The sequence below is a fragment of the Metopolophium dirhodum genome, chromosome 1 (genome assembly GCF_019925205.1).
Source record: "Metopolophium dirhodum isolate CAU chromosome 1, ASM1992520v1, whole genome shotgun sequence".
In the NCBI taxonomy this organism is placed as follows: domain Eukaryota; kingdom Metazoa; phylum Arthropoda; class Insecta; order Hemiptera; family Aphididae; genus Metopolophium; species Metopolophium dirhodum.
Window position 1 is genome coordinate 70,211,322 of NC_083560.1, and position 25,743 is coordinate 70,237,064.

Consider the following 25,743-nt stretch of genomic DNA (forward strand, 5'->3'; position numbering starts at 1 on the left):
CTGATTCTAGGCGAAAATAAAATAAAATATTATGTACAGTGTTTTTTTCTTACCGTCATTTGGGTCTAAACGTTTTGCTCGGCGTCCGTGTTTTGAATTGTTGTGTACGAACATGTTATCCGATACGGCCAACAAGGGACCTTCAACCGTAACTTGTGTCGAAATGACCACCTGAAAATTAAAATTAAACATTTTACTCGGTTTCACACAATATAACTGCTGTGTTATTGTTATCAACAGACAACTTCAAAATATTATCACGTATAACATTGCAACATGGATTATAATTTATAAAAATTAAAATGTTAAGCTATATTATGTACTGAACTCTCTTTACTCTCGTCAACGCGTGTGAATGTGTGTGTCATATGTTTACACTATATAGATGGTATAATATTATTGGTACACTATCGGGAGATTCACAAAGCATGCAATTGCTTGCCAATTTTTATTTATGGCTTTCTGATTTTTGGAATTTTCAAATATGGGTACTTAAAAGTTGTTAAAAGTATAATTAAAAATACTTAGAGTTTTTGTTTATTATTTTACTACCTTTGTACTTCACTCCTACGACTAACTCTACGTCTATTTTATGTTTTTTATAATACCTATACTAAGTATTTTTAAGGTATATTATCCATAGTAAGTAAATTGTATAGGTATATATTTTAATAACATAGAAACTACTTATTAGAATTTTGATTCAAAACTCAAGTACATAAAAATGTTCAAATAAATTATTTGCTCAACAACTTACGGTAAAAAAGGTTGATTCTTATGAAAAAAAAAAATAAGTATAATGTATATGTATCGCCACAGAACACACTTTAAAAGGTATACAAATCTAATAATTGTAATAATGGTACTTTAGCATAATAGGTACTTAAAAATCAGAATTTGAATAAATTCATTATTAAACGAAAAACGGGGTCGAGCATGCATGGCGGATCACTAGAAGTACATTTAAGTAGGTCGTGGGTGTACTCGAGTGGAGTAATGGCGTAAAAAAACATAATAATATGTTTACAATCTAAATACGAGTTAATTTACGTAAACATTTATGCGTCGTATCTTGCAATCGTGTACGTTATGACTTATGGCTGAATTGGTTGATGCAAAGGTACATAATATTATTATTATTATATCATATTGTATAACTCATGAACGATCGGCTATTATGGTAAACACTAAACAAACAAGGTGAATTAATATAATATCAGTGCAGTTCTCTGTATACAATATACATATTATTATATATATTGTATATTGATTAATGTTTGACTGTTTGGCACGTATATAATATTATAAAGAATGGTACGTAATAATTCACAGCGTTATAGCGGTTACTGTGCACACACTTTAGATATTACACGAGGGATAAGTAAAGTTCCACTCGTTTATTTAAAATGTATGGCTGGGAAGGGTTAACATGCTGCATGACACGGGTTTATGAATCGGATCTATAGTAATTTCGTACGATTATAATAGTTACCTCTATTAAAATAATATTATTATACAAGGTGAGTCGCAGAGTTTTTTATATAAAAATGAAACACACGAAAGCAGGAAAGCCCTGTTGCCGATTCTGTATATATAGATTATAGGTTCAAGTTTGTAGCCTGTTGTAGATACATCGTATTCATATTTAATGTAATATATACACAATACACCTAATATGAACGAACAGCACTATCCGGTACACGAGGTATCAAAGTTACATAATAATATTAAATTGAAAAAAATTCCCTTATTTCACAATATTATTATTGTTACTGTGCCATAGTCGAATAGTAGGTAGGTACTTATTATACTGCTATCTACGATGTGTAGACAGATAAGTGACAACGAATGCCAGACTGTTGAAAATTATATGATTCACCCAAAAGGCCAAAAGTCGTTCGTAGCTGTTTGATATAAGATTATTTATTATAATTTATAATGATGAACGTATTTTGACAGCTTTATAGGTACGTAAAATATTGTTATTCCTTACGAGATCTTCGAGTTTTGACATCACAGTGTTGTGAGTACCCATAGACTTATAGAAATCGACGGAACATTTGTCCCGAGGGAGGCGTGGTTGTGCCAAACGGATTAAGAGAGATAGCATGAGTTTTATCATAAGATTGAGAGAAATGACACTGTTCCAATACATAGGTTTAATAGCGCCCGATCCTCGTAACAAGCTCCACCAATGCACGCGTTATCATACCTAATGTCCCGTCTATTTCTATAAGTCCATGTGAGTACCATTTTGCATTAATTTAAGAAGGTAAACTAAAAAAAAGTAGGTGGATAGTTTCAGTATTAAAATAATAATAATAATATAATAATGGAATAATAATATTATCTATTTCGTTCGATATAACTCGATTCCATATTATTATGAAAATTAAAGATTATAAGTTATCAACACGTATTTTGAGGGCTCATAGTATGTAGGCTTAAAATTAAGTGTTCTTAATTTGTACTTTTTATAGTGTAACATTTTAAGGTGAACAAAAGAAAAAAATTATAATGTGTAGTGAGTGTCGACTGTCGACGACGATGACGACGACGACAATAATTATTGTGACAGAAAATCACCAATTCAACATCCTTCAAATATCCATTCATATTTTTGAATATGTACTGCCTTTTTTAATCTAATCAAACGCTTTGTAAAATGAGAAATATTGAAAACCCTATAATCATGCAACCAGTGATTTCCCCGCTGTAGGTATAGTTCCCCAAAACTATATTATGGTCGGCTTAATAATATATTATAATATACATACGTAGGTATTATACTATTAGACGGAGCAACTATAAAAATATTATTATAAAAAGCCCGTGCTTGTAAACATCTTATACTGGTCGTGTATAAATTATACATCGAGGTCGACCGATGCGAATATTATCCGACGTCGTCGTCGTCGTCACCGCCGCCGCCACATCGAGCGCATTCGGTGTCGGTCGTGTAGTCAATTATTAAATCTCGAGCGTCGATTTTCTCGCGGAAAGTTTTTCATTATTAAAGAGGTGAGCGCACGCGCTTACGCTTGTGTATATGTGTGTGTGCATGTGAGTTTGTGTGTGTGTGGGGGGGGGAGAGTATATATATACAGTGCGCGCGTGGTGTAAATTAGATTGGCCGACGAAAGTTTTCGCCCGCGCTTCGTCGAAATAATAAGAATTTTCCGCGCGGTGGCAGCCCACACACACACACATATTATATTATATATACATTATACATACGTACTTACTTACTTATACTTATACTCGTATATATATATATGTATACTGTTCACACGCCGCCGGCCTTTGCAACGCATTGCACAAACACAAGCGGGCGACGCGGTGCACTTTCGGCATATATACATTATACATGTATGTATATATATATATATATATATTATATATTATATATACATATTATACGACTGTGGGTGCAGACTGCAGGGGGAAGGTGTACACACACGCACACACAAACGAGCGCACCGCCACCCATTTTGTGGCGACGATAGGGTAAAATCGACTCCACCTCTCGGGGGTTTTGAATTCCGCCTCCGGGGAATACGCCGCCGCCGCCGCCGCGCCCGTGCGGTATACGACGACGATCGTGTGCGAGCTCGCGAGCGTCCTTGACGTCGTCGTCGTCGTCGTAGTCGTCGTCGTCTTCCGCAACCCCCGCCGTCGCATCCCTTAGCACCGCCGGCCACGACTGCCGCACCCACGCCGCAGCGCCCGATGTCCCCCGGGGCGGCCGTTCCCATGGGAACACGCGCGGTGGTATGGTGGAGGTGAGGGGTTGGTTTTGAATCGCTAAAGAACATAGCGCCAAGTGCCCTTCGCCGCCGTTTCCGGGGTGGATATCGAGGCGGTGGATTGGTGGGGTGAAGCAGGGGTGTTGTACATATATATACGCTCTCTCTCTCTATATATATATATACATATTATTATGTACCCTGCACGCAAGTCGGGTCAATTCTCTGAGCGTTTCGACTTTTGCCTCCGCGGATCGCCCGCGCCACTTTAATATTATATACAAGCAAAGTACGTCTAGCTGGGCGCGCCTGTATATGCACAAGACGTGTCGTATACCTGCTAGCTATATAATATTATTTTTATTATTATCGTATTTCGTTATTGTTACTTATACCTATCATATACTTATACCTACGTATTCCTACGCTCCTTCTATGGAATAAACATACGTTTCCATTAAGGCGAGGGTATGATATCTATAAATTCCATCGAGTCACCTAAAAAATTTATTGTATTGTTTTAATACCCTTAATTAGTAAATTATGTTCGGTGCTTGAAACATTTGCGAGTATACGTTGTTAGTGTTAGGTTAGGTCAAATTATATTATTATTTCTTCAAAATGAGTAATTTAGGTGAATTATGTAAAATTATTTTTAACGATGAAAATTGTGTTAAGTTTTTAAAAGCTTGTCATTACAAAATGTAAATGTTTATACAAAATCAAATGGTGTGGACGAGGAGAAGGCCTGAAGTAGCACCGTAGCAGTATGAAAGAAACTTTTGAAAATGGTCAAACACGATATTTAACCGGTCAATGTAATCAAACTAAATACTTTCATCTTTCGGTGCCAAAAACGGACACCCTTCAAACATGGTGCGTAAATATCATAAGGCATCAGCAGTAATTTTTTAAGTCGTTGTAATATATTTTTTTATAAAAACACATTTTCGGGTTTTTTGATAGGTAGTGACGAAACCTCGAGAGTGGGTTTAGTAGACACCCAACCCCATGCTTGGGTATAATATCGTTTTCGCAGCTTTCGGTTATAATTTTGAAAGTTGAACAAAGTTTTTTTTTCATCGAAATTTTGTTGCGATATCCCTTATATAATTATGTTATATAATAATATTATGTTAACAGCACCGAGTTATAATGTGTATCATTGTTGCAATTATTAACGATTATATTTCCATATCATTATTATTATTATACATTTTATAATATCATTAATGTGCACGACTGTAGTTAAAGACAGTTTATTAGCTGTTGTTTCAATAACAGTTTTTACGGTTCAAATCGGATTAACGTCATCGTGTTTACGATGTTCCTTATTTTATCGCCTGTAACGGCTACAACGGTACTGTAATAATAATAATATGCATAATTTAACTACATGCAGCTTAAGTCGTGATGAAACGAATTTGTCAACAGTGAGGTACACAGTGACAACTTACTTATGCGAAAGTAAGCGACTATATTATAATAATTATTAATATTGTTATATACAACTGCAGTACCACCACGTAATAATACACTATGTATTATTATTACTATATAATTTATATATATGCCTACGACAACAAAGACTGCACACGCCGACGTCGTATATTATTCTTTACTTTCGGTTTTTGTGGCGGAGTGGTCTGTAGGGGGGAGGGGGGTGATGAGCAGCGGGGATGTTCGAAAGTTTTCCGTTATTGTTGTTCCTTTGTTATTATTTTTTTTTTTGGCATTTTCGTCTAAATGTATTTTTACACGTCGCAAATTACCTACGCACGCGCACGCCGCGGACTTTCGCGAATCGATTTATTTAACCTCGTTAAATCGTGTACGCATTATTATTATTATTATTATTATTTTACGATATATACATAATATAATGATCATACGTCATAACCTATGCGTGTACTTGTTACGTGCGGCGAGAAAAAACATTATAGGTATCGTAAAACGTCAAAAAGAGCTGTGGCACCCTGTGTTATGACATCGGTGATACGAGTGGGGCAGAGTGTTATATATAACAGTTATTATAATAATGTCGAGGTTTTTTGTTTTTTTTTCAGTTTTCGATTGGAATGTTATCGTATTATATCGGCCACGGGACGATAATAACACAGTTACCATCGTCGTTAAACGTGATAAACGCGACTAATAAAATACCTCCCGGACGACGGTAATAATTATATGTCGGCATGGCGAATGTTGAACAAATGTTTTTTTGTGTTTTTAATTCTTTTAATTCTCAAGGTTTTTATTTCCGGTTTTGTTTTTTATCATTTTGTTTTACTCCAAGCAATAATAATAATATGCTGAATTTTTTTCCTACCGTCTTCTTAATGTAAAACCGTTGTATATTTTTGTTTCTGTACAGTTATGTGAGTTAATGTTGTTAAAACTTTTATCAGTCGCGCGCGTGGCATGCTCCGCAAACTGCCGCAGATAGTCTTGACATGAATTCCGGCTGTTTTGAGTAATTTTTACACCGAAAGCTTTAAAAAAATAATTAATACGAGAAAGGTTTTCTCTCTCTTTCTCTCCCTCTATCTTCTGAGCATCCCTCTCTTACCCCCCTTTCATTTGTTTTTTATTTTTTACTTTCCTGTTTACCGTTTCGGACGGGTCTGCATCAATTATGAGCCGTAATGGCGTTTTATATTCTTGCAATCGTCAGATGAAAGAAACTTTTTTATTATTATTTAAAGCGTGAAATGCAATAAAATATTTATACGAAAAAAAATCGACAGAGACGAGCGTGTTAGGTAACAACAAAAAAAAAAACACGAACTTTTCACATGCATTAATTAAACAAATGCCTTTTACCTGTGATGACTATTCTCTGGCTCCGCGCGCATTATACTACACACCTTTTCATTATTATTTTGTGAATAATGATTGTGAGTTGTTGAATATTAGCTATATAGTAATTAATACGTTCCTTGGTTTGCAAAATAATGACTTATATATTATTATATTATTATATTATATACAGAAATATATTTATGGCGTACTGAAAACGTCAGCGAAGATCGTTTAATTTTTCTTGTTTACGATGTTAACCCACAATAATCGGAGTACATAATGTTATTAAAATTACATTTCGTGTTTGAACGAAGCGTATAGGACACGCACGACAAACCCACCACCGGTGTATATCATTTTATGTTTGTGCGCACATATACATATTATAATACTGGAAAACCCTTTTACGTTAATGACTTGAATGAAAAAATACCCCCTCGGTTTTTTTTTTCAAACCGGGTAAACGAAAGACCTTGTTTCGGTTTATATGCACACACACTCACACACTTTTACTTCTAATATTGTTTAACACAATAATATAGTGTATATTATCATACCCACTCTAAAGTCTAAACATAATATAAAAACAAAGGTAACTACTTACTTGAAACCTTCGCATGTCCCTGGGATTGCCAGCATTTTTCAAACAATTTTGATTGCATTTCAAGAAAAACTTCAAGAAAAATCTATAAAACAAAAAACGTGTCATTTCGAATTAGTCGACGATTAGTCTAAAGTTATAACTTGTAAACAAAAACAAATGTCAGTATATAATATTATTGTCGTTATGGGTAGGAACCCAAACAAAATGTAACATTATTGTGCGCGTTATCGTGGACCGCGGTAAACACAAGACCCCAAAAACAATATTTTTCGATACATTTTCGAGTCGTAACTGCAGGCGTTCGTCTTAAGGTCACTACTGTATTAACAATTATTATTAACGTTCTCCTATTTATCTACGGTACATATTATTATTATATTTACAGTGAAGTAAAACCGTCGAGTTTGCGATGGTTATAAGTATATAGCGGCGAAACGACGTTAAGTGTACACACTTATCCGTCGTGAATTCCGTCGCAAAATATAGTTTATTTATGGTACCGACTATATATATATATATATATGATTATATACCGAGGTAATAGTATTGAGCTTCGCGTTGTGATATTACTATGACGAGTGCGCGTATTTCGTGTATACCTGTAATAACATTTTGACGTTTAATAAACACCGACGGTGCACACGGCGTATAACCCGATTATTATTTTACGGTTTTTCCGAATCGTTCACAATTCTATTATACAGTGTGTGTACCTTAATAATATTTTCACCGATTTCCACGCCAAGATCGGCGTATTAGGACACTACGACGTGTACATAATATTATTATCATAATAAAAACGTAACTCCGCACCGATCGACCGAATCGCGGAAAGAATTACGGACAAGAGCCCTCGGGAGGGAGGGGGGCGGCCCCGGACGGAAAATTGCATTATTCAATTTGCTGTCGGGGTAATGAACGTATATACTGCGTAATAAAGTTACAATAATAATATTATATATTATATATATATATATATTGGTTATAGTATTATAATGTTATAATATAGTCTGCGCATAATGATTGATGCACATTGCCAATCGGTCTCCCCTCTCTCGCCCACCCGCCTGCCACTTGGCATCACCGTCATCGCGGCACCGACCCGGCTACTGTTTTATTATAATATGGTCGACTATCACGCACACGGGGTTAGGTTAGCCTGATAAAATATATATATAATCTTTGGCACAGCCCTCCGAACCCGCCGGCAGCGGCAGCGGCGTCGCAAAATACCGACGTAAACGACGAACCGTCTCCGCCGGAGCGATTCCCCGAGGAGTTTTCCGGTCTGTCCGACGCACCACGCCGCCACCGCGATATCGTGGTTTGTAATGTTTCGTTTCGTTTTTTCGACGACTACCTCTACCTATATAATAATATATTATCATGTTATATTATTACTATATGCGCGCGGAGTCGATGTTCGCTAATAAAAACTTGGCCGTATGCACAAAAACGTCATGAGACGATCGTTTTCGTGCATTGACGGGATTTGGGAAAAAAAACAATATAAAACAAGCGCGTGTGCAACAACGCTGCAACTGACAAAGCACAAAAAATTATTCGAAATTTTGAAATACCATTAAATCTACTCCCCTGTTAATAAATATGTAGGTGCTAATATATTATGCAAACTGCCAAACCGATTCTAAAAATTATTTCACTATTAGTAAATCGCGAGATTTGACCACTAAATGTTGGCTCATACGTGAATTTTGTTTCGGTTAACGAAAATTGAATACGATGTATTTGTTTACATAATATAAGGCCACCATTGGTTAAGTAAATAAAATAGACTTTTATATAATATAACTATATAAGTAGCCCATATAACAATAGTATGTACTCAAAAATATTTTGACTAAAATGTCTGCAGAAGATTGTTCTTAGAGGTACCAGGGGAGTGTAGATAGAAGATTTAAGCACGTTCGAAAATATACCAAGTGCTGTAATAATTGCTATATCGATTCCGCCACGGAGGATTACCGATGTCGGTGGTACTGGCTCACAAAGCCGACGCCGATTTGCCTGTGAACAGACGTTTAGGTACACCAATACCGAGATACACCACATACCGTATATATCACCATATTTAATGTTTGTTCATTTTTGTCCAGTGTGATTAAGTCGTGTTTTTTTACAGCTATATAGTATTTAATAATATTATGAATTTCCGGAAGCTCGATGCAGTTTTTTTTTTTATCACTCTGTTGTCGCTGCTATCATTTTTCTCGTTACCTCTGAGATACAGTCGTGACGATAACGAACTTAATGCTATATTACTATGTATTATATAGCTTTTGAGCAAACAAACCAGAAACGGCGGTGCGCGATCAGTATTGTGTGATAGTGGCGTTTGAAAATGTTTTTCCAAGCTATATTATATATGTATAATATGTGCGGTGGGCCCGACGAGGGATTAACGTTTCGACCGGCGGCGTATGTGTCGTGATGTGTTTTATAGCCGACAATCGGTCCCGAGATCAGTACACACAGAGCGCGTGCACGAGGCCGTGTGCCGGATAAATCGATTTCCAACTGATATTGATCTTTAATAATAATGATGATGACGATGATGATAATAATAATAGTATTCGACTATATGTTTATAGTTTATACGACGTACGGAGGAAATAACCCGGTAGGTTTGAACACTGCAGCACGTCGTCCGTCGTCCTCGTCGTCGTTGCGTGTTTGAACTTTTGAAGTGGGCACTGGCCAAACGGGCTGTATTACTATTATTGATATTATAATAATATTATGTATGCAGACGATTCCAAACGTAGTTTAACGTTATTACCGTATACGAACTGTAGAGAAATATGAATAAGAATAATAGTAGTCGGAGTAGTTACAAATTTTTAAAAATAATATACAAAATAGATAAGACCTAATATACCTATTTATTCATTAATGCATTAATTACTATACACATTGAACGCAGGACAACGTTTTTTCTTAACGAGGCTTTGGTATGAATTCAGTTGATGGGGGAGGTGGGGGTATACGAATTTCTACTGGGGGCCAAGACTCCCCCGTCCTCCACTTTCACCAACGCGGACGGTGCTATAGCAATGTTTCGACGACGTGTGAAAGTGAAACGTGCGGCCGAATCGATTAAAAGGATTCCGCCGGGTCGACAATATTATATTGGTCCCGCGAGACACGTGAGTTCCGTATATACGGAATACGATCTTTCCCCCCCCCCTTACACTGTCCACTGCACATTGTTGCTCGTCCGCATAACGATTTCGTGTACCATCGACTTTTGGGTGAACTATACTCTTTTCGTGCGACGACGACGTATCCTGCCATTGGAATTATATTACCTACGCAACACGAGACGAGAAAGAAAGAAGAAAAATAACGTCAATAACCACGGTATAATATTATAATATATAGGTTACTCGGGCTCCATAATATATTATTCAGAGTGTTAAAAATCTATTCGGTTTACCACGCGATTATCGCATCCTACACAAAAGTTAAACGTTTTTCAGGTAATTCATATCAATTCATGTTTAGTTAATAATATATATTATAATATTATAGTACCTACCAATATAATGTAATAATATATGCACCTATAGTGCGCATGCACACACTGCACAGTGGTGAAGTTAAAGAGAATAGGGGACACGGTATATAGAAAGGGGTACGACTGACGTGCGAGTGGGGAGAAGAGTGAAATAATTGCATTTATCTGCCCGTGAAAAGCACACACACTCACACGGACTTGCGTATATCGCCTCGGCACTGGAGCGGGATGGAGAGATAGTCGGGAGCGGTATACCGCGTATACCTAATGTTTCTGCATTAGCCCGAGAAGTCGATGACTACACACCGTCGGCGATTCCTCCCCGGGGATAGTTCAGCGACAGTCGTTCTCGTTACCCCGCAACAGTTTATCTTCGATCCTTAAGGTTTCTCTCTTCCATTGTATTTATAGGTATAGGTATATACTGCTGTTACCGCGGACGTTCATTCACTCCCCGCGCCGTCTCGCCCCTCCCCCCTCTCGACAGTTTCTTACGTATCTTTCTCACTCCATCACTCTATCTCTCTCTCTCTCTCTCTCTCTCTCTCTCTCTCTCTCCGTTTCTCTCGTACACGTTTACCTGCACAACCGAGTTCTTACCCCTTTGTATGTATATACGCGTGCATGTACACAGCAACGACGCCGTGCAATAAAAGTCTCTCCCGCGTGCACCGGCCGTCGGCCGTTTGGACCGCGGTATACAATCTCGCTAAAGGTTTTTTCGCCGTAATTAAATAGATCGTTGGCGGCGGTAAAATAAATGTGCGACCGTTTCTCGACGACCCGTAATGTTTCTATATGATACGTGACGACTATTGCGAGGCGCCGCGGTGTAATCCGGATCGAAAAAGCGTCTCCCTCTCTGCCCGCGTGCCAGCTGCGACCGGAAGACAACGGAAAACGTACCGCGTTTTATATAATATTATATATCTGTACATGAACGTTTTCCCAACGGCCTCGAATCGTCGTCGATCGCGGAAAATTCCCGCGAATTTCAATTCGCGGCTCCCGAGATTCAAAACATTTATAACGCAGCGCGCGTCGGTGGCGTGTGTACCGTGTAAATTTGTTTTTCTTCTCGGTCGCTTTCCGTTCTATATTTTATTAAGCACAAAAATGATGTCTCGCAGCGTCTTTTATGTATATCGTAAAATTTTAAAGTTCTTCGTAATCCGACAAATAAGTTACGGACGACGACGACGACTACGACTACGGCGGAGTTGCAGCTGCGGTTAACCGTATAATATAGGTAGGTACTGTATACTCTGTCTGAAAGTATATTGCAAGTAAGTTGCTGTCTGTATAGCTACGATGTGTATACTAATATTGTATATTTATATAGGTACCTGCACGCGCTCATGCAGATATGGTATAATATTTTAATACATAATATATGGTTTTGATGCAATTAGAAAAAACGACGGAGCCGGAATGTTTTCTGTAAATTACACGGCGTGGCGTATGGTAATAGTAATATTGTAATATTTCATTTCGCCAAAATCGTGGTATACGCTCATATATATATATGCATACACACCTACCGCACGTACCTACACATAAACTCAGAGTTCGGCGGCGCATTCCCCTCCCACTGCACCGTCCGTTCGCTTACACATATGCACACATCATAATAATAATGTACAATATGATATTATATGAATATCGCGGCGGCGTAAGTCTTTGCGTTTAATTTCGTTCACCACCTCCACGGTTCGACCAAGTTTGCGCGCAACAAACTTGTGCTGCAGCTCCAAGAACAACACTCTTCGGAGTGTGCGAGTGTAGTGTAATATGATGTGTAGAATGACGGCGGTGGCGGTGCAGCGGTGGTGCACCACACTCTCATCCGGCGTGGTGTTGAAAACTTCACCGACCGCACCGCTCGTCTAGGGCGCATATACGTATTATATTATATGAGCACGTTATGTATATTGTATTGTTATATTATTATAATATACGGAATAATAACATTATGCCGTTCTTCCGCGTGCCAAGCGAGTGCGTAACTATAATATTTACGCGCGAGTTCTCGCGGCGGATGAGGTTTATTGCGTATATACCTTATATATATATATATATTATAATATAATTATATTATTAGAGGAGGAAGCGGAGGGCACGCCAAAGTTTTGGCGGTGACAGACGACGACGGTGGTGGTGTTGGTGGTGGGGAGGAGGGATTCCCGTCGAACCTTTACATTCCGTCGTCATGATATAAGGCAAATACTACGCCACGGAAATACCGGATATTATAATATTATATATTATACCTGCACATGTACACTGATGCCGCTTGAGTTTTCCGCGTAAATATCGCGCACGAAAGACGATATTGCAGCCTCTACTTACATATGCTAAAAATCGCTATTATATTATAATATAGTATATAATATATTGTTTTTTCAACATTTTTATCGTTTAATTATAAAGAATAGATGCATATTATAAGTTGGACCACTTTGGACGCATTGTCAAATATGTTATGGGAGCCAACGGTTTTGAAACAGTTCTGGGCACACGTTAAAAATGCTGTCCAATACTGTTATACACGACGGGAAATCATGTAAACATTTTCGTGAACTGTGTCCAATAAAAGTCGCGAGGTTCCAGTGCACTTCGACACGTTCTTTCATCAGTATATTATATAGAGGTAGAATATTTATTATAGAGAACTCGCGTTTTAGGACTTGTTGGTAAAACATTTATTTTCTTTCGAAATGGCTAGTCTTTGACTTCCACCACGTCGCTGTGTTTGATTAACGGCCGTTAATCGTTATTTTATATACATGCAGCGTATTTGCATATGCTTGACCGCAAATATACCGTAATCGGTCTGACGAGTGACGACGACTAATGATGACGTGTGAAGCGCGATGATAAATATATGCGCGGCCTCAGCCGTAGCGAGTACCGTTTAAAACCATTTTAATACCGTTTAAATCCATTATAATCCATTTCACATTTGAATAATAATAATAATAACAATGATAGTATTAATCATCAACTTCAGCTGGCGGACCGCTGTATTATACTCCACAAAAATTTATAAATGTATATAATATAATATCTGTCATTCGATTTGAACGTTTAATTTATTTATCTGTTCATGAAAAATAAAAAAAATCCGCGTTGTGTTTGTTGCCTCCGACTTTAGCGGCGGCGTGCCCGTAAGCTTTTCGGCCCAAAAATCATTCACTCCCATGGGATACTTCGCACTGCTAATAATATTGTGCCTTAACCATAAACAGCTTAGTCCTTTGTCTGCTTTTCATTAAAGTGCTTCATGCTGTTCACACTAAGAAATATTTTATGTTTATTTTTACGATTGCCGTTGTTTGACGTTAAACTTAATAAATATATAAATATACAATATTATAATATTATATATATATATAACATATTATTATGAGAACAATAAAAAATAAACAGAAACCATAGGATTTTTTGGATCTAAAAATTCGCGACCATATTATTATTATTTGATATTGTTATACATTTGCGGAACAAACGTCGTGAATCGTACGGCTAATATGTTATCTTTGTTGCAGTAATGCAGTATTATGCGATAAACACACGCTGGGAGTAAAATAACAATATATTATATTATATTATTATCTGGTCCGTATCGTGTGCACTATAATGTCGGCTAAAATGGAAAATACGCTTAGATACACATGTTATATAGCTGCTATATAATACAGCGGATACCGAAGGGCACGCCACCGTTTTCACCGCCGCCGCCGCCGTCGTCGTCGTCGTCGTCGTCGTCGTCGTCGTCGTCGTCGCCGCCGCCGCAGTCGCGGTCACAATCGCAGTGGCAGTCGCAATCGTCGGCGGCGTCGTTTCCGTGGCAACGCGGTAGCGTTTTAGGGGACTATCGCGAGTCGCCTTCCATTTTCGAGGCACGGGGCAAAAGTGCGTTGGCGCGGAGCGGTTCGCGGGCCAGCGGGGGTGGATCGCGGCGAAGAAGGGTACCCGCGCCGCCGGCCGGTGGGGTCGGTGGATTTGACAGTGTGTATATATATTGCAGTGTATATATACGTGCATTATACACGTTCAACGAGTATATATACATTGTCGAGAGGAAAAATCGGGGCGTCGATAGGGGGGGGGGGGGGAAGGGAGGGTTTGTTGGTGGCAATGGCTTTTCCGACTCGCCACCCTCCCGTCCCATCCGCTGCGCCGCCCGCCGCCCGCAGTCCGAGCACGGGATTTTCCGCGCCCTCCTTTTCCCGCGGTGCGTGTGTGATGTTTGCCCCGCGTCACGTCGTGTGCCCACTGAATATATACCATATATACCATAATATACGAACCGCGAGTCTATATATACCGCTGCGACGACGACCGTCCGTCCGACACGAATCACGCGGGGGCAACCGATTCTCGGTACGGTCAAAATAGCGTTCTTCTTAATCATCCTCCCCTCCCCCCCATAAATTTTAACACCATAGACGAGATAGTTTGTACAGCACGTGCTATCGTTGCGTTCACTTAAAACTTTTCGTATTATATATATATATATATATATATATGTATGTAGTTACACTTGGACTTTATATAAGTGTCTTAGCATATATGTACAGTGAAACGACGATAAAGTTGTACTACTTGTACTCGATTATCCCGATACTTGCAGCTATCTATATATAACGCGTTAAATTTCGGTTAATTATTCGCTTACGATCCAACGCCGCGGTGGACTGTAGAAATTGAATAACTGCAGTCGTTTGTTGTTTTTCGTCTTACCTCGGTTCCAGATCGATAAGACTCAAAATGTTCATTCACTCAGATGTACTGGTCATGGTGCTCATAAATATATGTGCCAAATGCGGTGCTATAATAGATTGAGAATATAGATTTAACTGTTGAAGGTAACTTCAAAGGCCGACTGTAACTATACAGCAAAGTGCCGGGTACGAGCCAATCAAAATGCAACATGATCGTTGGTGTAGGTGTACACACTTTTATGGTGTAAAAAAATCAAGGACAACCAGCTGTGCGTTGTTATGCATACACATTACACACTATAAGTCAATTTACACGAGTTTATAATCGTGATTATTTATTTACAGTTTATAGGTCGCGCGCTGTTTATGCAAAGGGTTCATAAGCTTTAGGGGCGAGAGTATCAAAGAAAATATTATTAAACGTATATTTTATTTAAATTGACCTCCGTTATAATGTTTTCCGGTTGGATTCATCGAAAATAGAAATATTGGCGAAATTCACGATTAAACAAAAACGTACAGAGTCCCGTAGTATAGGTAATAGGTATACTATAATTAGAAACTTTCACTTGGAAAACGTTAAGACTTAAAACGGTAGAGTTTGCGCATTGAAATAAATGTGCTATAACTGTTAATAATATTAGTTTATCAATAAAAACAAAAACCCATTAATAATGGACGCGAATAAATAGATCATCTCATACATCGAAGTTGTTACTATATAATGTAAACCTATATTGTAACTGTACGGTATTAATTATTAGTACAAGACGGCAAAGTCAACCGTCGGGTTGACGTGAGAACTGCTGTTAAAATATTAACGCGAAGTGTCGTATTTCACGAAGGTTCAACTATATTATATTATTATACACTGACCCGTCATTGCGGATAACAATAATTGGATTTCGCGAGGTGGTTTTCGAATGAACAACGATTATTATTGTTATCGTTCACCGGCGGTACCTACCTATCGATAGTGTTTTTTTTGTTTATTATCACCGGCAAAGACGTGCGTAAAATCGTATACACACACGCGCGACCCGCACTCGATACTGCAGTCTAGTCTCGCAGTGACCGCCGCCGTTCGCGGGGTGACGACGAAACGATTCCGGTCGGATTTAATTGCGCGGAAGACCCGCGGACGATAAACAAACAGTGTCCGATTCAAATATCCGGCCGGGTATTTCTTTATTTCCCGGTACGAGGGTCCGAGGTGGAGGACGGACGCATTGCAAAAACAATCCTGTGTATACGCGCTTATATACGTACCTATATATATACGAACGAATACGTTCTGTATACGGAGCGGTCCGGTCTTGGCGACGGGGAGAACGGGGTCGGAGACGGTCGCGGGAAAGGGAGAATATGGCGAAACGGACGGACCGAGATAAAAGTTTACTTGTAGCCAGCGCGCGCGCGTGTGCACGTATGTGCGTGTGACGTGTGCGTGCGTGTGCGCGCCACGGCATAGCACCAGTCGACGGCAAGTCGAGCTCACACACATACATATATATATATTTATGCTGCACCGGTGGCGGGTAGACAATTTAAGGGGAGGATAGACGCAGGTCGGCGGTGGCCCGGTGGTGTATAGCGCCCGGGAGGGACAAGGCTGCAGGGGAGGGATCGAGAAGAGAGCGTCGAGAGAGGGGAAGGGCGCGCGCGCGCGAGAGAGAGAGAGAGAGAGAGCGAGTGGGAAGGGGTGAGAGAGCGAGAAAGAGAGAGAGAGAGAGTAAGAGATGGAGAGAGAGTATTGACTCCGGTTCCCCTGGGCTTGGGTTCCAGTCAATACCGCTGGGACCTCGCCTTACGCGGCTCGCAGTACTTCCCAAACTGAGTGTATTATAAACTCCAAGAATCCGTATTGTCTGTTGTTGTTGTTGTTCCGTTTTATATTTCCCGTCACCCTGACAAATCACATCCGAAATATTATAATCGCGAGCGAATTTGTCACTCGTCATTATTACGTGTACGCGTAAGTAATAGATGAAAGGACTATATATCAAATAATAGCAAATAAGTAGAGACATAATAATATTGTACTATACACGACGAACTCACGAATTTATTCTGTATAGTCGACGTCGTTGAATCGCAGAGAGTGCGCGACTCTATAGTAAAATAAGCTGGACTAATATAATATATTATTGTCAAAAATATTATTATGGTTTGATTTGATAAACACGTGTTCAAACTATTAAATTAAAAGGACACCCTTAATGTTTTGTTTGTGGAAATCGTTTCACGTAAAAAAAAATTACTCGGACTACAACAGTCGCATGGTTGAGAAACTAAAATGTATAGATACACTATACAACATACGAATATAATTAAGTTACGTAGCTTTTTTAATACCTATTATATTTTTTAATATAACTCGAATAAATAAAGTAATTTAACTTTGAAATACGTAGGTAAGAATAAGTAATAACGAGGTTTAAATAAATTAACTTTTTTTTTGTATTAATATGATATTATCGAAATAATATAAATACAACACACAACACAGACAATAATATTATCTTACTTTTCGTATATTACAAAATAAATTTGGATCTTTTAAAGGAGTTTGCAATAAGCAATTTTAATGATATTTTAACTAAAATTAAAATTTTAAATCATATATATTTATTTAATATTAATTATAATTTACAAAACCGCTTACAAGGTTCCAATCATGTTAGTACTATTGTCGGTTTTTGCATAACTACGAGACTAAAATATAAAAATAATATTTTACACGAAAAAGATCTACTCGGGCCACAGTGGTAGTTGAGAAATTAAATGTATACATTATACATTAGACATTTGCTACGTTGTTGATTTTTTTATTTGTTTACACAATAACTCTTTTTATATTAATGATATAAAATAAAAATAAAAACGTAATGCCACATATAATATTGTGTTTTTTAGCGTGTGTTTGAATTTGGTTTCTGATTGAGGCTGTTTTTTGCGCGAACCGTTTTCTATATAATCTCGTTGTTATGGAATCACCAACAATAGTACTGACTTAGAACCACTTGTAAGTTATTTTTAATTATTAATATTTAAATGTATTTATAATAAATATTTTTTTTTTACATTTCATTAAAATTCCCTAAATTAAACCACTTAAAAACGTGTAGTGGCGTCTTCTCTTAAGATGTCACATTACCACATTTATGACAAGTTTTTATATAATTTATATATAAAAATAAAAATAGTTTTATGGAATAGAATTCTATACCTTATACAGTTATACGTGCAATATAAATATATATATAACCGAATAGTACCTACCTAATAAATGTTATTAATTATATTACATACAATATGTTAGCTGTTGTCTTTTATAAATACATTTTTACATTAATTAATAGATCACTTTCCGTTTTCAGGAATACATAAAATATCATTCTATTAATTTAGAAAATCAATTTAAAATTAATTATTGTTTTCTATATCTACGTCTAACATTTTCTTTACAATCTATACTATAATGTGTGCAATAAGTAAATTTGGAAGTTTTAATTAACATATTGTTAAATTATTGTAAGTCGTAAAAATGAGCTTACATCTGGGCCGCCTGAACATGAGTTTTTTTGAATTATATTGTTTAGATAGATTGGCTTAGTTTGTTAAGCGCTGAGTAGATGTTTAGGTTAAGTACGGTTAAGTTAGGCGCCAAATTTGATTTCCCGGAAGAGTTATGTTGGAAGCTTGAGCGATGTATATATTATATATTTATATGATCATTATAAGATATTATTGCATAGTATAATAAATATGTGGGTCCAACCTACAACCATCGTAAAATTAAATTTTGACTTAAGAAATATGACTCAGTTAAATACCTTGAGGTTTTTCTAGACGTAAAACTTTCTTGGAAAATTCATGTCAACAAAAAACTCAAGTAAGGATACCAGAATGAAAACTCTCTAAGTAGGAACCTATTATTAAATGACAAAAGATCAAAACTACAAATAAAATCTATATCCTACTATACACCTCATTAATCAGGCCGTTGATTATCCACGCTGCCCAGTGTAGTCAGTATGGTCCCTACCCGTATGGGTGTCGGCCTGTTTCTTATTTACTCATAAGTCATAACATTATAACTACGTTCAACGAGATCTATTATTTATACACTATACTAGCTGGATTACCCGGCGTTGCCCGGAAAACAAATGCTGGTTGTTCAACTTCTTTTGAGTGTAACACACTGCGAAAGCAATGTCTTTTTAAATGTAAATGATATTATATTTTAATGTATAGCCATCTCAACCAGCGTTGTCCGTGAGATTCGCAACTGCCAGCAGTATATTATCAGGTAGGCAATCTACTTGCGGTAGATCGCAGACCCCATGTGGTTTGTACGTAAGTGTATAATTTAACTCTAAAGTATCAAAGTTATACCAAGTTTGTCGTTTTTACTTAATTCACCCTACGGCAGATTAATGCAATAAATTAATACAAAATCTTAACCTAACCTAACCGTACTAAAATCCGACGAATAAAAAAAACCAAACATTCGTATGTATAGATAAAAGATAAAAATAAAAAAGGAAAAATGAGAAAATTCACTGTAAAAACAATGCAAAAGATTGGTCCACCATATCCGTGGTTCGAACTTAAGACATTCTGTACTAAAGTCTAAAATACACAGAAGTGCCACTGCGCCAACAAAAACCAAAAGCAACCATTGACAAATAAAAATGTCCATAGTAAATCCCAAAATCTCTGTTGGGATCTCTGGGTTGGACCTTCTAATTTACCCTTTTTAAATTAGCCTATCTTCTTCCCAGAGGTCTAATCTATCTCAAATTTTATCGCAATCCGTCCAGCCGTTTAGGAATGCATAAAGGATAGACAGACAGACAGACTAACATTTATGTATTCATATTATATAGATTATGTAGAAATAAAAGCAACAAGAGAGAATCGGCGAGGACACTTAATCTAGTGACACTAGATAGTCTATAATATTTAAATAATAAATTGTTACCCATTATTTATTAGTAACAAGTATAATATATATTATATTATACCACGATATAAAGGGTGGACCACAAACTTTTCATCCCGTTTTCCTGTATACCATGGCCCATGGGCTATTGGACTATTGAGAAAACCGTCTAGTTCCACACTGTACATTGATGTTTCATAAAGCGTATACACAGGAAATGATTTCTTTCTCTTTCTCTGCCGACACGCGTGGCGTGTCAGACCCAATAACGTTACTATATCGAGTTTCGGAGTGCGCTCGTATATATACACTCTCAATCGGTCAGTCGGATTGCATTAGCTGCAGTGTTTCATTTCGGTAGATATATCGCGGAGCGGTCATTGAAGTATTTTAAGGCCCGGTGGGATATCTCCAATTATCTCTCATTATTTCTACTTCACAAATGTTAGGTATATATAATATGTATATATACAGTTAATATTATTGTATATCATATATAGGTACATACTCGACGACATTTTAGTTGATAATACGTGATTAAAATATAAAATATTATATGCTAATATTCGTTATTATTTTGGAATGAAAATGTTGGTCTTTAATTAATTGTTTTGATTATAATATAGATTTATATTTATCCACAATTTTTTTTTATTAAATTCGAGGGTTCATATATTAGTATAGAATCCTAAGCGTAATAATAATATACGTTACCTACCTATACTGGTGTCTGGGGTAGTATATTTCGTACAGGACAATATTATAGAGATCTCGTATTTTTCTTTTTATTGTTATTCGAATATAAAGTGAACCGGTCAGGAGTGGTGAGAAGGTGGATGGCGAGGTGGGCATTTGCTACAATATGATTTTAAAAGCAATCAATTGGGCGGGTTTTTGGTAAAAACATGAGTATTTTTATATTTTTGAAGAAATATAATATTGTGTAGGTACAGTAACTGTAAAATGATTAACCACAATAATAATTCCTAATGTAGTATATAGTTTTTCAGTTGAAATATAAAAACGCGTGGGAGTGTATAAAAGTGATGTACGTAGGATCTTATAATAATATATTATGTATTTTTAAGTGTGAGCTATTTTTGTTTATTCTTCTTATTTTGTTGAACGGAAAGACCTGTATATTATGTATGGGATACTATAATACTGTATTAATATTTTTCACTTTTCATTTACATTTTAGCAGTTGTGTTAAATATTGTAATATAATTTGTTCGAAATGTTCTAAAATCTAGAAAATCAAAAAACACGCCACTGAGGTACTAAATTTATTTGGCTTTCCATGTCTTTTTCACAATACATTTTGTCTATTTTTGATTATATTATGACGATACATATTAAATTGTGTAAGAGTCAATTTTATTGAGATAAAAATGTAAGTGGAAATTAGCTTGTGAGCGAAGCGATCGATATTTTTCAGTTATGTTCTTGGCTGGTCAAAACTTTTGCCCCTCACTTCCTGGGCTTATCCTATTAAAACTGATATGCCACTGGTGTCGGTTTTATCGTCTTGTTAGTTGCAGTTTGAACATCATTATATTGCCACTTATTATTATTTTACAGTCGGTGTAGACGTGTAGTGCATAAGCATAACACCATAAATTACCCAAACGACTGCTAAATCATGTGTGGGAATCCCAGACGTCAAATTTCAACTTAATTACTGTCATTCTGCGTTCGTATTGTCATACGCGTTGTGTATAGTCTATATTGATTTTGATACCAATACAATATAATATAACGAGTGCATTAAACAATAGGAACATAATATATTTACGCGTATATACACATAACAGTCGAGCTTCGCTCGAGTGTAAATTATAATGCGAGTCATATAAAATATATATTTGGTCAGCAGCGACGGTAATAATTAAAAACAATCGTTTGTACACGTCAGAACAAATAATAAAACCAATAAAATAATGGAGTATTGGATTTCAGTATAACATATTTTATTATCGGAAACTTTAGGAGTAAAATACTAAAGTGTTTTTGTCGATGTTTGTCAATCTTTTCGTCAAGTATATTAGGGGATGTAACATATTATATATTTTCTCACGCAATGGCCATTGTTGCTTCGGGTTTAATAAAAAAAAATATATATATAAATGTGTTATATATTATATATATATGTATGAGGAAATCAAAGCTTTTGTAGATGGTCTAAAAGCCTAAATTTAACCACATATGTTCACAGCGTGTTCTAGTAAATAAAAATGATGGACCACTAAAAATATTATAGTGAAGCCCGAGTATATTTTTGAAGGTTAAAAGAATCAATCAAATAATATTTGCAACATTGTTTCACGTTTTACTTGAATAGGCGTATATTCCCGATCGCGGGGAACACGCGCATCGTTGCTCGGGGTGAGAATAGGAAAAATACAGAGCGTATAAATTATAATTGTATATTATTATATATTGATGAGTCGGAGGGTGCAGGGGTTAGTTGCCGAATAGCTGATATATGGAATGGCCGATCACATGTGCAGTGCAGTAGGAATAACAGGAACGAGAATGCAGGGAAAAGCGGTTTTGTGATATGCAGAGCTTGCAAACGTTATAATAACGTTATATTTGACAAAAAAACGATTGGAATTTGTAAACGTAATTATAATCAAAAATAATTAAATACCGCAAAACAAAACATAACGATTAACAAAGTATAATATTATATATCATTAAACAAAACATAACGCAAAACGTAATTTATAGAATATCATTAAACGAAAAATAACGCAAAACGTAATTCATAGAATATAATTGAACGAAAAATAACGCAAAACGAAATATTTTAAAATATATTTATTTAAAAGGTCTATTGGTTTCGTAGAAACATTTATTTCGTGCAAACAATCTAAGAATTGATTATATTATATTCCGTATCCGGGCCATTACCTACCCGCATTAGTTATTATTAATAAATTTAAAAGGTATTAACATTATTCTAAATAACGATAAACGCAAAACTTGTATAACGTTTTAATTCTGAATAACAATAAACGAAAAAGTTTAATAACGTTTTAATCCTAAATAACAATAAACGCAAAAATTGTGTAACGTTTTAATAATTGTAAATAACATTCAACGGAATTTTTTTCAAATGCAATCCCTGGTGATATGTGTGGGCGTGAGGCTGTTTCGGGAAAGAATGAGATACATCTTCTAATTGGACAGGGGAAAAAGTAAAACAACAATATTTGGCCATTGGGTTATATAACTCCAAAATATAAATTTAATCTATAAGTGCTTTAAGTTATACACCACATATTATATCTAATGGCTAATATAATATATACTATTATCTCGTCTATGGCATACACTGTATGCACAAAAAACGCATCGTGATGTTATGATTATTATTTTATTTCAGCTAAATCAATTACAATTAAATAATTTCAATGAATTACATTAATTATAGCTAATACGTAAACCAACTGAGCTATAAGCTCGTAAGTAATCGAGCTATAAGCTCAATGTTAATGCATATATTATTATATAGGGAGGGAATTGCATCCGTGTAAAAATATATAATACGTCGTAGAATTAGATGAATTATTAAACCGGGATATTGTCCAATTTATCGGTATTATTATCATTACTATTATACGCGTTGAGTAAATAAACACATTATTATATTATGCATTCGTTATTTTCAAGACGTATTATTATCAATAACCTTATTAATTAAAAATCTGATTACACTGGTATTTTAGTCGTGAAATGTAAGTACTATTATAATACTATGTAAATAAAAAAATATATAAATATACGGCACTAAAACGCTGATCTCTGCACGTCTGTACACCCAACACCTCCCTACCGGCGCAGGCAGGTTATAATATGGTAACAAATTACAAAATATAATACTAATATTGTAGGAATATCATGTTAATGGTGGGGGGGGGGGGGGGAGGATGAAGGAGTCACGAGAGGATTAAAACAATGGACATTTTACAAAAATATTAAACTCCCTCTCAAAATCGGTCCTCTTTTACGTCTCAAATACGGCCTGCCTGATCTTGACGTTCGTGGAAAGCTCGTGTCGCCCCATTTAATATACTGTACATTATACGCTTACACAACACACTTATTATTGTTATTATATTTGTGCGCTTGCGTGCTGCGCAATGTACGCATCTATACCCGTATTAAAATAATAATAATAATAATATTATACGCGACGCGCATTCGTCAGCGGCACTGCGTTGCAGCACCGAAACTCGACTGAAAATAATATATATTATATCGTTGGGCGCGCGACAAGGAAAAACTGCAGTCGGCGGCGCAGGTACCACGTGTGGTCGCGGGGACGGGGGCGTGGGCGGGCGAAACAAATTGCACGACTCCCGGGCCGTTCCGTCTTACTGTCAGCTCGCAGCCGCCGTATTAACAGCTTCATGATGACATCATCAATTCCACGAGATCGTTTCGTTCGCGCGCGCGCCGCCGTCGCTACACGCACACACACTTTGATAATATTATATATTATTGTACACACAACGATAGTTCGTCGCCGCTGATAAATTACGTCATTAACGCGGTTTATTAACGGCAACGGTGCGCGCGTCGATATCGCTAAGGTATAATAATATAAGTTGCACCGCGGAATCGTATTATGGTTGTATAATAATAGTGATAATAATAATATTGTTATACGCGCTGCGCGGGGAGAGTAAAAATAAACTCCGAATATAACGCCCCTTGCTGCTGCAGATGCATAATACATATTATTATTATGGCCAAATAGGTGCATGGGTATGATTTGAGTGTGTGAGTGAGTGTGGATGCGGGTGGGTAGGTGGATGTAGGCCGTCGTGCAATAAAACGTCCGTGCATAAGCGGGACTTGCGGGGTTTTTACGACGACCGTCGTCGTCGCCCCGCCGTCCGGAATAAAATATATTACGGTATAATATTATACTGGATAATTCATTTAACGTAGCACACTCTTTATTCAAATGTATTAATGTTTTTGAAAATACATTATTTACATGGTGCCAAGTCATTGCAAAACAACGTTTTTATTAAAAAAATATTTTTTATCCTTATGAGTTTTAGTTGGATAAACGAAGTAGTGGACCAACATGTTACGGGGTAACCACTAACCGCGTACCAATCCACTCCGATCATCAAAATGCTTATAAGTTATAAGTTTATAGCTCATAAACAAAAGAACTCATCCTAAATTCGATTTTTGTGTATCGAAATACTAAGAAAAATGTTCTGCTTTGGAATATGAAATTAAAACTGTATGCGAAGCCGGTCAAAAAAGTAAAATAAACTTTTAACGACTAGAAACCATGTAAATTTTTTTTTTTCAAAAACATTTCTACTTTTTGAAATATTTAGTATTAAATT

General features: G+C 36.5%; 1 protein-coding gene across 1 annotated transcript in view; it reads right to left on the reverse strand.

Annotated features, from left to right (window-relative positions):
* LOC132935942 (transcription factor collier-like) overlaps positions 1 to 25,743 on the reverse strand; it is a 96,116-nt gene that overhangs the window by 11,269 nt on the left and 59,104 nt on the right. The window contains 2 exon segments of the mRNA XM_061002592.1: positions 54 to 171; positions 7,153 to 7,234. Of these exon segments, the coding sequence (XP_060858575.1) occupies positions 54 to 171; positions 7,153 to 7,234 (200 nt within the window).